We start from the raw sequence: 14,650 nt of genomic DNA on the forward strand, positions 1-14,650 counted from the left end.
TAAAACCGCCAAGAAAGTTGATAAAAGCTGAAATGTATCGCGTGTATATAATGTTTCCTGATGGTACTCATGGTGGTGAAAACATATTTACAAAGTTACTCGTTTTATGAAGGTTAACACTCCGGTTGTATAATAATAATAATGATAATGATAATGATAATAATAATAATAATAATAATAATAATAATAATAATAATAATAATAATAATAATAATAATAACGGGCTACAGCAAATATTCTGCACAATACCACAGATTTGCTTTTCATGATGCATCTGCCTGGTGTGCCCTTATCAGACGGGTAGTCATGATGGGTATACTGGGCTTCAAATATTTTATCTCAGTGTCACTTTGATGGCATGCACTGCTCTCTCACTCAATATAATAATAATAATAATAATAATAATAATAATAATAATAATAATAATAATAATAATAAAACGATGGCAAGAAAAGCCCCGTCATGGCAAATATTGGGCTAAACTAAATGCAAAAGAAATAGACAGAGAAAAATCCCAGCAACGGTTGAGAAGCTCAGGACTCAAAGCAGAGATGGGTGGATTTTTAATTGCAGCACAAGACCAAAGCCTCCCAACCAGAAATTACCAAAAACATATAAGGAAAAGAAACATAACAAGTAACTGCAGAATATATGGAAATGAACAAGAAAAGATAAATCATATTATCTCAGGCTGCCCAGTCCTGGCTAAAGAAAGAATATATTTACAGACACGACAGAGTTGGGGCCTACATACACTGGAAGCTATGCTAACAATATGAAATGAAGGTATAGGCACACACCAGAAAAGGTCACAGAAAACGAGAAAGCAACCAATACACACAGATAGAGAAATTAAGGCCAATAGGCCAGATATAGTTGTCAGAGATCATGAAGGCAAAAAAATGCTTTTAATTGATGTATCAATACCAGCAGATGACAACGTTTCTCTAAAAGAAATGGAGAAACTTTCACATATATATATAGAAATAGAGATAACTCGACACTTTTGCGTCAAAAACGAAATCATACTCGCGGGTTCAAACGATTAATACTTCGCCCAGTTTAATACCACGACTACCCACCTTGTGTGCGTTTAATCAGTGCCTAGTTCACTGCGATGCAATCATTCGCACTAAATTACCGGTTTGAAGGTACTGCTCCCCCCCTCTCTCTCTCTCTCTTTCACATTACATTTATTGGCAATTGTAAAGGGTCATAGACTTTTAGACTTTGCCTAACCATTCGATAGAAAGAGATAAAAAGAGAAAATAAATTGTTTATATTTTGCGATTTTAATATTGAACTTATATTAATCAAATGCTTCATTATTGGATAATCCTGAATTTATATTTATATTTTCCGATTGTGTAAATGAAATAAAACTTTGCAACCTGTGCAAAATGAAAACTGCATAAATCATTCAATAAAAATATATAACTTGTTAAAAGTTGCGTATCATACCAGTATTATAATACACACATTCAACATCTATATTAAATCTATTAGGATATGAATCATAATACATATGTATTGAGTATATGTTATATCTATTAGATTACGAAATATGATATGGTTGGATATAATTCTTATACATTAGTAATATTTTAAGAGTTTCTATTGTAAGTGTGCTTGTTAACTTTGTACATTGTAGAATTATTTAAAATTTCAGGAAAAAAAAGTTTATAGATGAAATACAAATTCTACATAAATCAACGGAATCACACCGAACTTTCTGAATAATTGACATTTTTAAAAAATTTATAAACATATAAAACACGCATACTTGAACACATCAAATGCATTATCATTTTTAAATAAATCTATTTGTCATGAAAGGAATATAATTTAATGTAAAACTAGCGTATATAGAAATTTATAACTACTCCAGTAAAATGTAAACTTTACAAGAGATTCAAAACTCATTTGATAAGTGTGGGTGAGTGTGTGTGTATACTATATGTATGTGTGTGTGTGCGTGTATATATTATATATATATATATATATATATATACATACATAGATATACGTAGGTATATATATATATATATTATATAATATATATATATATATACATAGGTATATATATATTTGATGGAGAATGTGAGCTAATGTGCGGCACGAACATTTGATCAGGATAAATAAACAAGTGTTGCCCATATATACATATACATATATATATATATATATATATATATATATATATATATATATATATATATATATATATATATATATATATCTGTGTGTGTGTATACACATAGATATAAAATATATATACACACACACACACATATATGTATATATATATATATATATATATATATAGGGAGAATTCACAAAAAAACAACAAAAAACGAAGACAGATGGTGTAGACAACAAACAGATATATTAGTATAACGCTCGGGAAGTGAAAAGTCTTTAACGTTTCGAGCCTACGCTCTTCCACAGAAAGGAACACAGAAAGAAACAAGGAGAGAAAATAAAGAATGTGTAGGAGCTAGCGATCTATCACATATACATAAGTATTCAAGTAAGTATATATATTAATTATTGTGTATTGCTGTTTGTGATAAACCTGTTGTTCAAAGCCGCAGTCACATTCAACAGCCATTGAAACCAAGGATTTGTGTTCTGAAGCATTCTCCTGCTGAAACAAGGCCTCTTTCGTTAGTTTTCTTGTAACTGCCAGTAAGTTGATATAGTATTATCCATGGACAGTGTGATCGTTTTGAAGATAACCATTAAATACAATGTTTGCTGCATCCCAAAAAGCTGATGTCATCATATTCCTTGCAGATAAAATGACCTTGGGTTTCTTTGGAGCGGGTATACATGGGTGTTGCAATGGCCTGGACTGTTCCTTTGTCTCAGGTTCAAGGTGATAAATACAACACTCATCCTAGGTTAGGAAATGCGTAGGGAAGTCAGTTGGATCTACCTGAAGCAATGTCATACTTCCCGTGATGTGTTCAGACAGGTGTGCATTTGATTAGGTGTCAGAAGACCTACCGAGCAGAAACGTTCGTCATACCAAGTTCATTCTACTATTACCATATCTCTAATGAGATATGCAAATCACATTGGTTATTTGATTTATAATCAGTCGCCTCTCAAACATCGCCTTGTGATGAACACGATCACTGTTTTCCTCAGTCAATTCATCTGAACACTTTTGCTCTGCTAATACATTGGGGGTATCATATATAGTGCAAAACCAAAGGTGTCGTCTGTGAAGCTGAAGTGCTACCAAACCCTGGCAATAAAACCGGTAGAAGCCGTAACAGCCGTAGATACGAGAACAGAACCAGCAACGCCACCTCCGCCACCACAGTGAAGAACATTAGCAACATTAACAATAACAGCACCTGGGACAGCAATGGTAGTTCTCCTGTCGTCAATGACAGCAGTAACAATAGCAACATCGCCAACAGCAGCAGCAGTGGAGGCGCAATGGCCCAGTGGTTAGGTCAGTGGACTCGCAGTCGTAAGAACGCAGTTTCAATTCCCAGACCGGGCAATGTGAGTGTTTATTGAGCAAAAGCACCTAAGCTCCACGAGGATTAGTGGTGGCGGGAGTGAACCCCGCTGTACTCTTTCGCCACAGCTTTCTCTCACTCTTTCTTCCTATTTCTGCCACAAAACAAAGGAACCATGGTGTAACCACTATGGTGTGGCAAACTTTCAGATCTTAGTCTAGATTGCGAATCCTCTGTACCCCAGGATGGTTCAGCTCTCCACCCGTTAAAAGCCACCGTTTACGGAATGAGGATAACAACGTAGCTTTCCCGCCCGTGCAACTGCCCGTCTATCGCGTGTGGTGGGTGGATTTTTAAGTTGCTACACGCATTCTTGGTAGCTTAGAGTAGACTTGAATTATTCTTTGTGGCTAATGGCGTGAGTCCTGATAGGAAAAAGAAGAAGGAGGAGGAGGAGAGGAGGAGGAGGAGGAGGAGAAGAAGAAGAAGAAGAAGAAAAAAGAAGAAGAAGAAGAAGAAGAAAAGAAGAAGAAGAAGAAGAAGAAGAAGAAGAAGAAGAAGAAGAAGAAGAAAACGTCAGCGAAACCACAGGTAATAACACCTTTATCAGCAATGACAACTCTCCTAGCATTAACGAGGACCACAATAGCAACAACAGCGCTTTTCTCATAAACGGCAGTGGCGATACCATTACCGACACAGCCACCACCTCCAGCGACGCCAACACTAGCAGTCCTAGCTCCAACAACAACGATGTCGGCAGCAGCAACAACAACAAAAACAACAGCAGACACATCAATGACCACACGCGCCCGCGGAGATACACTGGATGTTCCGAGAACACTTTTAAACATCGTCTCTCTAACCACAGGTCCTCCTTCAGAGTTCTGAAAAGAAGATACGTAATATTAGTGGCCAGCCACGTCTGGCAACTAAGAGAAGATAGGCTTCCACACTCAAACTCATGGAAAATCCTCGAGGATACAGGCACCTACATCAACGGGAAGAATCGTTGGAAGTTATGAATAGGTGAACGCGGGAGAATCCTAAAGGCCTCACTCGAACCAGGGAACATCCTTAATATTAGAATGGAGATTTTCGGGATATTTTTACATTTCAGGAGGTTCCTGCTACCTTTTTGAACCTACAAGATGGCGGCACAGCCGGACGTCTATAACCAATAGCGAAGGGTTATAATCACCAATTGTTACTTTTAAGTAGTGAGGCATTTCCGCATCCATATATTCAAGAGGTTATGGGCCAACAAGTTTAGGGGATCTGACGATACTCCAACTCTTTACAGACGAGAAACCTAAAGTAATCCCATAAACCGGCCTTCCCTAATTTTAATATATACGGTTCTACATCTTAGAGTGAGCTACCTCTTTCAGATTTATGTTTTTTACAGGATATATATATATACATGCATACATACACATCTACTCATCACCATAGGTATTGTATATGTACACATATATATAATATTCCTATATATGTGTATATGTGAATGATACAAATAAACCTGGTATGTTATTAATGATTATGTACAGATAGCTAGATAGACAGACTCACAAACGAACAGACATTGATACGTACGTATGTATGTACATATGTGTGTACGTGTGTCAGTGTGTGTACACATATATACCCATATGTATATATATATAAAGAGAGAGAGAAGAGAGAAAGAGTAAGAGACAGAGAAAAACGGAGATATTCAATATTATACAATGTAAATTATCTTGCATTGTACTGGTAATGAACCATCATCCTTTATTATTGTTATCGTTACTATTATTATTATTAATATTAACATAAGTTATATCATTTCGTTATAAATATACATGTGTGTGTGCATGTGTGCGTGTGAGCTTGTGTGTAAGCATGTGTGTGTGTGTGTTTGTGTTAAATACATACCATCTAGACAGCTATCTTTTGCTGTTTCCTACATCTGCGCGTGACTATTTTCATCTGTATGTCGTCATATGAGAATATATTATATATATATATATATATATATATATATATACGCGCGTAACTATACTTTCGTAACTATATTTTCTCATTGGTTTGCTTAGTGTGATTTTATGGGTATATGAGTGGTGAATACGATGGCAAGCATTTATATAAACTGTAGAAAAAATATTTCAAATTCAAATAAACTTTTATAGACAAAATCTAAAAAACAAAACTCGTTGCATTATAGAAATACAATCATGCAAATATATGTGTCTGACTGTATACATACATGCATATATATATGTGTGTGTGTGATGTATTTATGTCTATATATATTTATGTATGTATATATATATATATATATATATATATATATATATATATATATATAATATATATATTATATATATATATATATATATATATATATATATATATGTGTGTGTATATATATATATAATATATATATATTAAAATATATATAAATATATTATCTGTGTGTTATTTTCTTTAATATAGATATACATTTATATATATATATTATATATTTAAATTTATATATATCAAAAGAATATCACAAGCACACACACACACACATACATACATATATATATATGTGTGTGTGTGATGTATTTATGTCTATATATATTTATGTATATATATATACTATATATATATTATATATATATATATATATATATATATATATATATATATATATATATATATATATATATATATATATATGTGTGTGCATATATATGTATATATATATATATTAAAATATATATAAATATATTATCTGTGTGTTATTTTCTTTAATATAGATATACATTTATATATATATATTATATATTTAAATTTATATATATCAAAAGAATATCACAAGCACACACACACACATACATACATATATATATATGTGTGTGTGTATATATATATATATATGTGTGTGTATATAGGCAACCAGACATATTTGCATGAATGTATATCTATAGATGTGACGAGTTGATATATACATATACACACACGCACACACATAAATATATATATATATGTGTGTGTGTGTTAGTGTGTGTGTCTATGTGTCTATGTGTCTGTGTGTCTGTGTGTATAAAATCTGTTAGATATTCTGAATAATTCATTTGAGACTATTGTTGCTTTGAGTTAAATTTCGATTCAAATATTCTAGTAGTTTAACTCATTGTCCTATCGGTATACAAATGAGAAAAAATTGTGAAATTTATAAATGTCTGCTGTTTTTTTTAATAAAGATTCATTTATTTTTATTTGATTATTATGCATTAGACTAATAGTTTTTTTCTATTGTTTTATATTTATTCTATTTTTGGAGGGGGGTGGAATTATCTTACAGCTTTTTCGTAACTATATTATCTCATTGGTTTGCTTTATGTTTTCATTTTTTCCGTGCTTTTGTTTTTATCATCCAAATCATTTATTTATTTCTAGTCTTCTGTACAGCGCTATTTTTTTTTTTTTTCGCTCAGCTTAAACAGACTTTTAATATTTGAAGAAATTTCAACGCCCCATTCTCTTTTGTGTCTTATGTCTCGCATATTATTTGTCTGACCATAGTGATAGGAATTCGTGCTAGTTTTGGTCACTTGCTGTTCTCTGTTGTTGTTTCTCCTGCAAGCTACTGCTGCTGATGCTGCTAATGCTGTTGTTGTTGTTGTTGTTAACATAAGTTGTTATTGAAGTTGTCGCTATAGTTAACATTGCTGTCATGGGAGGCGTAATCTTCGTGACTTAGCTACCAAATGAACACAGAATCGTGTTGCCACATTTCAAAGAGTCTTCTCACCTTTCTTCTTCATCTATTTAAATTACTTGTGTATTTTTACATCTCTCCACGCCACCTCATTTTTATTATTTGCTCCATATAAACATCTCCACCTGATGTGAATGAAGAATAGTTATATAATACTAATATTGGTTTCAAAATTTGGCACAAGACCAGCAATATCAGGAGGGGGTAAGTCGATTACATCTACCCCAGGGCTCTACTGGTACTTATTTTATCGAACCCGAAACAATTACAGGCATAAATTTGAACTCAAAATGTAAAGCCGGATGAAATACCGGTAATCATTTTGTCCGGCATGCTAACCATTCAGCCAGCTTGCTACCTTTATTTAATACTAATATGATTTCTAGTTTTCGCCCGTCTTTATGTTCTCAGTTCAAACTCTGTTAAAGTTATCTTTGCTTACTAGCCATTGGGTGGCGGTCGATAAAATAAGTACCAGTCGAGTACTTGGGTCGATGTAATCGACTTACTCCCTTACCTGAAATTGCTGGCCTTGTGCCAAAAATTTGAAACAAATATTTTTCTGGTTTAGAAAACAAACGCAGCATTTTTCCAGGTTGGGGCTTAGTCGATATCATTGATGCAAGTACTTGATTTGTACTTTATTTCATCGCTCAAAAGTATGATATGCAAATGACATCGTCAGGGCTTGAAATCAGAACGTAAACAGAGAAAGATTATAAATGTATCCACGTACCAACTGGTTACGTTAAAGCAAGCAAACAATTAATTCGAAAATAATGAAAAAATGACAAATAACGCAAATCAGGTTATCCTACTCTGTAACTATTTCACTTAATCCGATTGCCACGTGGGCTGGTTCTCGAAATGATAATGGGCGATTTTACAACTGGTGTGACTTAAATTCTGAGCGCTGAGAGCCGGCACAAATAAAACAACAGATTTTGTTCACCGTACTACCGTGTCTGCTAATACGCCGCCGGAATTCTATTGCATCCGTCCATATTCTCTATCTGACTTTCATCAATGTTTCTGTTAAAAACACTTCGCCCGCCTCCATGTAGAGAAAGGTAGGGAGGCCGCTTACAGATCAGTTAAATACAGTCATATCCACAAAAATTATTCGACAGATCGAACTGATACTACTTCAAATGCCTTGATCACAGATTCAGTTTCCAGACAGCATGGCACAAAGTCCTCTGTAACCTATAAAATGTTCAATAATAAATTTATCGCTTGTAGCAGGTTCAGTCCCACTGCGTGACAACTTGATCAGATGTCTTCTGCTACGGCCTCAGGCCAACCAAATGCTTGTGAGTGGATTTGGTAGAAGGAAACTGAAAGAAGCCCGTCGTATTTGTGTATGTGTGTGTGTGTCTGTCTCCCACTACAACTTGAAAACCGTTGTTGGTTTGTTTACCTTCCTGTAAAAGACCGAGATAATAAATCCTTTGGTCGATTTGTTCGACTAAAAGTCTTCAAGGCGGTACCCCAGCATGGCCGCAGTCAAATGATCTGAACAAGTACAAAAAAATGGAAATATGAATTCATCAGTTGCTGCAATGAACACTGTTAACCGTTTCTAGCGCCGTTGAACGGTGTTCACTTGCTATGTTTAGTGTTGTTCTTCTTTTCTTGACTAAAATCTTTCAGTAGAACGTCTCATTTCGTTTAAAAGTTGCAATTAAAATTAACCATTCTGGAACAGTTTTCATTTCAGAGAGATAAAAACCAGTTTGAATTGAGTACAAATGAGCACAGATAATTGTTGTTACGCTTTCTTTTGATTTCTTTGTCGAATCGACTCTCCATGAGCTGATAGAAAATGTCAGAAATGTTTGAATTTGAACTAATGTCGGAAGAAATGCCGTTAAGGATTTTGACCGGAGCGGTAATGATTCCGCTAGCCCGGCACCTTAAAACTAACAAAATGTCAGTTTTGATTTCTTGAAGTCGAAAAAAAGAAGAGTTTTTCCCGTTCACGGGATGCTATTCGTTACACTTTCTCAGGAACCCAATTTTGGCGAAAATAATGTGATTTTGAAACATTAGGTTTAGAGAGATAAAGAATAATGTAATTAAAAAGGTATAATTATTTTACAAGTTCATATTTATCAATGTACCGCCAATGATAAGGAGCATTTCATCATGCATTTTATAATTACTTCATTTTTAATAATTAACATTATATGGATCGACTTCGCTGTATTTCTTCACAAGAATGACAATACGAATTTAGACTAAATTAATTAAATATTTTCAGTTCACTGCCTGAAGTACTTTATCTGCCATTTTCAAGTTGTAGTGCGATATATATTCCCAGTGCTTATATCATCGTATAGCTTTGCGTCTTTCAAAAATATATTTGTTGCCACCATTCTGTTAATTATCAATTTTACCGCAAGCAAAACTCTTCGTTCCGTACAATGTAAATAACTTTGCAATCAGTACTTCGAGAAAGCTTTATCCTTGTTGCTTTAATAGTTTGCTGCTGTCAATGTCTGCGCTAAAGTATGTTATTGAGACTAATTATTGTTCCTAAACATTCAGTAGGAGAACATTTTGTTGGAACAATATAAGGAAATTGTAATGTCGTGTTTGCTGTGTTGAATAAACGTAGTTACTCGCTGTTGTGTCCAACTTACTTTTACGGTTTGTTTCTTGTTTTTATTGCGCTGAATTACTACAAAATGTAATTGTTATTGAGGTACAACAATTATTTTTATCTTATACACGTCATTATAAAAGTCTGCAATTATATGTAGTAAAGGTACAGCGCTGAGGTATTCAGCTGAAAGGTATCTTTGTTTATGCTTGTTGAAGGAAGAGAGACTAAATCTTGTTTTGTTTGGCAATATATATTTAAGTAGCTAGCTGCCGGTTTGTAAGAAGCTAACAGTAAATACAGATGAGGAATTTCATATTATCTTCTCGATATTCCATTATCTCGTTCGATGGTGGATGACAAAAATGGGTAGAACAAAGGACAAAATGTCTGGCGGTATTTGTTTGCATTGCTTTATGTTCTGTGATTCAATAAGCGACGAAATGGATGAGTGGATAAGTATTTTGCTTCTCATTCACGTAGTTCTATGTTCAATCGCATTCAGCAGCCGTTGGGGCAAGTATTTTATGCCATACCCTGAAATGTCCGTCATATATATATATTTATATATATATATATATAAAGTTAATCCAAACTAGAAAACACAGAAAAAAACACAGCAACGCGAGGACGTGGAACAATTAAAGTATTATTTGACGCTCAGGAAAGAAGAGAAGGAGGGTTTAACGTTTCGAGCGGAGCTCTTCGTCGGAAACAAGGAGAAGGAAAGATCCCAAGAAGGGAAGACAGAGGGAAAAATATATACATACATACATACATACATGGGAAGTGTTAAGCATTAGATTTCAATTGTCTGCTTTCCTAGTTACGAACCATTCATGGGCACTGACAAATCTTTAAAATTGTCATTAATAGTCATTATTTTAAAGAAAATGTTAAGGGGACAAGCTGGCAGAAACGTTTGCGCGTTGGACAAAATGCTAAGCGGTACTTCTTCCGGCTCTTTACGATCTGATGAGGTCGTCTTTGCCTTTCATCTATCGAAATCGATAAAACAAAATAGCAGTCAGGTATAGGGGTCTGTATAATCCATTTATCACTGCCTTAAATTTTCTGTCTTCATGCCAAAATAAAAATAAAAATTGTTATTATGCTTTAGTAAACTACTGAGCAAATATGTTTCTCCCGCTCACTGAACCAAACCAGAAAAACTTAACCCTACTGCAAATTACATACACAGTAACTGGCTGACAAACAGCAGTGAAAATGTATTGATATTAATGATTGCCACTAGACTTAGTGTTACCTATAAATAAATCTATTTTGTGGTTCTTGTTTAGCCTCAGATCGTTACAGATCCAGCTATGGCTGTCATCTTGGTTTTAAATGTGTATGACTACGTCAGACAACTTTTCGACGTTGGTATGTTTCATTTGAGATTTGGCTACTATCTGTAGCAGCTCGAAACATCACATGGATAAATGCTCCCCACCAGCTCTCTTTCTCACTTTCTCACCACTGGAAACAACGTGACTAACGTATATATGTCGAGTGTTTTGTTAATATACAATACTAAATTCAAGTCTGTTGTATATGTAGCTAAGAGAGGAAAGGACACCGACCGCCATACTCTCCTATTCATTGCATACCAAACAATAACATGAAGTATTTGCTAGTTTATGAATACAATAAACGACAAGGACAGCAACACGCAAACTTTTATTTTATTCGTGAATTATTATTCATTCAGTGAAAGAATTAAAATACTACTTTTCAAAGATTCCATTGAAGCAGCAGTGAGAGCTAAACAATAATAGAATCACTAGAAGAATAGACGAAGTCTGGAAATTGCTCTCTTTTGCGATTTGCACTTGGAATATATTTTGCAGAATAAATAAGGAATAAAAAACAAATGGCTGAAACGCAACAACGCAGATTTTCTCGGCTGATAGCATTTTACTTCAAAAGTGATTAATTTTGATTAAACATGTTTTGAGTATTCCAAATACTACTGTTTGGTCTTTCTTTTGAATGAAGAATATAAAACTACAGAAATTTATTATGTCGGATGAGCTGTGAGAAGAAGAAAGATATATGTTGTAAAAGTTGAATGATCTCACCAGATGTCATTAGATTTAGTTGAACTGTACTCCCATATCAGAAGAAGAACCGACTGGAACAGTGGATTGGCTCATTTGGATATTGCCTCACATCTCATACATTAGAGAAACGAAAGCAAATGCTGAAGAAGAAAATTTTTAAATAAATTTATTTCATTTTTTTAAAGTTTACAGTTTATTTAAATTTTATTTCTTTATATGTAAGTATTTTAAGTCGACGAGCTGGCAAAATTGTTAATACGCCAGGCGAAATGCTTAGCGGCATTTCATCCGTCTTTATGTTCTGAGTTCGATTTCTGCCTAGGTCGACTTTGCCTTTCGTCCTTTAGGGAACCAGTTAAGCACTGGGGCCGAGGTAGTCGACTAGCTAGGTATCTCAAAATTCCAGACCTTGCGCCTATAGAAGAAAGGGTTGTTATGTGGATAACAGAAGCAGCAGTCAAGTACTGGGATCGATGTAATTGACTTACTACTACCGCTGAAATTACTGGCCTTGTACCAAAATTTGAAACCATTATTATTGTGAGGATGTTTGGTCGAATCTTTACATCTTTAGCCAAAGTGTCTTACAGTATTTAGTTCTAATTCTATACGTTCTGCGTTCATTTCCCACTATGGTCGATTTTCTGTTCTTGCTGGGATTGAATTTGCTTTTTATCTCTATGTGAGAAACGATTTCATATGTAAGCTTGATATATATATATGAAATAAAATACAAAATGGGACAAGAACGCAAAACATCCGGACAACTGGGTGATACAAAAAGGGACAACAAAACATCCAGATAGACGATACAAAATAACACTGACGGGTCATTCGAAGCATTTTATCTTCAGTCAAGAACTGGATCATTCTCGCAATTTCGGCTGATTAATCTTGAGATTGCTCCAATCTGGCCAGCCCCAATCTGGCCAGCCCCAAGGAAAAACAAAGCTAAGAGCATTAGATTCCTTGGAAAATAACATCGAATGTATACGAAACAAGGACGGAAAAACGGACAATGTTACACGGATATAAATACAAAAATATAAAAACAATAATAATAATAATAACAGGACATAACAGCTGGCGTATTGGGAATTAAGCCTTACGGCAGAGGGAGGAATATCGATGTGGCAGTGACCGTGGTCAAACGCAAAAAGGGCTAGCAGTCGGCCAAAGGTCACGTAAGTAGAGAGAAAAAAGAGGAACAAAGGAATTAAGGAAAGGGAGAAGAGAGAGAGTGTGTGTGTGTGTGTGTAGCAGTAGATAGACGGAAGAATCAAGGAGTGGCGAGAAAAAAGAGAGAGAGGGACATAGTGAAGTGCAAAGTAAGAAAGGCAAAGAAATGTGAGATAGAGGTGTAGAGAGGGTGGAGAGAGAGCGGAAGGGAGAGTGTTTTATTTATTTATATGTATATATATATATATATATATATATATATATATATATATATATATAATATATATATACATACATATATATATATATACATACATATTAGAAGAAATAAGGTTCTCAGAACTCTGGATGGTTTTTATATTTACAGATTTTTATTAATATGTCACATGTTTTTATAAATCATATATAGCACTTGCATCAAAACTAGTAGACTCTTCCGATATATATATATATATATATATATATGTGTGTGTGGTGTTGTGTGTGTGTGTGTGTGTGTGTGTGTGTATAAATGTATGTGTAATTATTTTTTCTGTTTACAATTAACACGGAAAAAATGTCCCATTGATGCGTTTGGTTTCTTTTTTCCCTGAAGAGAAGCTCGCATTGTTTTACTTCATTTTATTCTTTCTGGAATAATACCAATGTTTTCTTGAAAACATATATAAAAAATATAAAGATTTGAATAACACCTGCGTTTAACTCCTTTTATATATATATATATATATATATATATATATATACATATATTGTATTATATATGTGTGTGTGTGCGTATACATACATATATATACTTATGTTTGCTATTTTGTTTCTGCATGGTAATTCGTTGATATTTACCTGATTCCAAAATGTTTTTTCCAGGTTGATGAAGAATGTAGTCGTGCAAAGATATCGACAGACGCCCGTGGAATTTAAAAAAGACGGCACCCTGAAAAATGTGGAGATTAATATCGTCAACCTTCAAAGAAATAGAAAGTGGAAGCTGGTAAGAAAACATCAAAAATTAATCATCATTGAATACTATCGATACCTTTTTAATCATTAAACTAATAATTCATTTTATTCCTCGGTTTAATTTGCACCCAAACATTTCTATTTTGGCCTCAAATTTGGCACAAGGGTAAATCGATTACATTGACCCCAGTGTTCTACAAAGTCGACTCCTGCAGCATTTGAACTTAGAACGTAAACTCGGGAGAAATGCTGCTAAGCATTTTGTCCGACATGGTAAAGTTTGTGCCAGCTCACGTCCTTCCAGTCTTATATTATTACATGTATAAAAACGCTAGATTGGCAGGATCGGTAAAGCGTTGGAGAAAATTCTTTCTCGTACTTTTGTTTTGGATCTTTTGTCTTTGTTCCCGCTTCTGTCAACTTTTTTTCATCTTTCGGGGTCATTAATATAAAAAACCACCCAATTGCTAGAGCCTATAAAAATTACTGGACTTCTGCGCGAATTAAAAACAAAAGCAACATGCTGAACAGCAAAAATTCGATTGCCAAAATTGGTAGAGCGACGGACAGACTTTTTACTGTATTTGTTCCAAGCCTTTGTGTTCTGGGAAGAAAATCT

At 34.2% G+C, this 14,650-nt stretch overlaps 1 protein-coding gene across 3 annotated transcripts in view; it reads left to right on the forward strand.

Moving 5' to 3' along the window:
* Positions 1 to 14,650, forward strand: part of LOC115224821 (glutamate receptor ionotropic, NMDA 2B-like) — a 743,429-nt gene that overhangs the window by 583,943 nt on the left and 144,836 nt on the right. For all 3 annotated transcript variants that reach the window (XM_036513846.1, XM_029795750.2, XM_036513847.1), the window contains one exon: positions 13,939 to 14,062. In XM_036513846.1, the coding sequence (XP_036369739.1) occupies positions 13,939 to 14,062 (124 nt within the window). The remainder of the gene's footprint in view (positions 1 to 13,938; positions 14,063 to 14,650) is intronic.

The sequence above is a fragment of the Octopus sinensis genome, linkage group LG2, assembly GCF_006345805.1.
Source record: "Octopus sinensis linkage group LG2, ASM634580v1, whole genome shotgun sequence".
NCBI classification, from domain to species: Eukaryota; Metazoa; Mollusca; class Cephalopoda; order Octopoda; family Octopodidae; genus Octopus; species Octopus sinensis.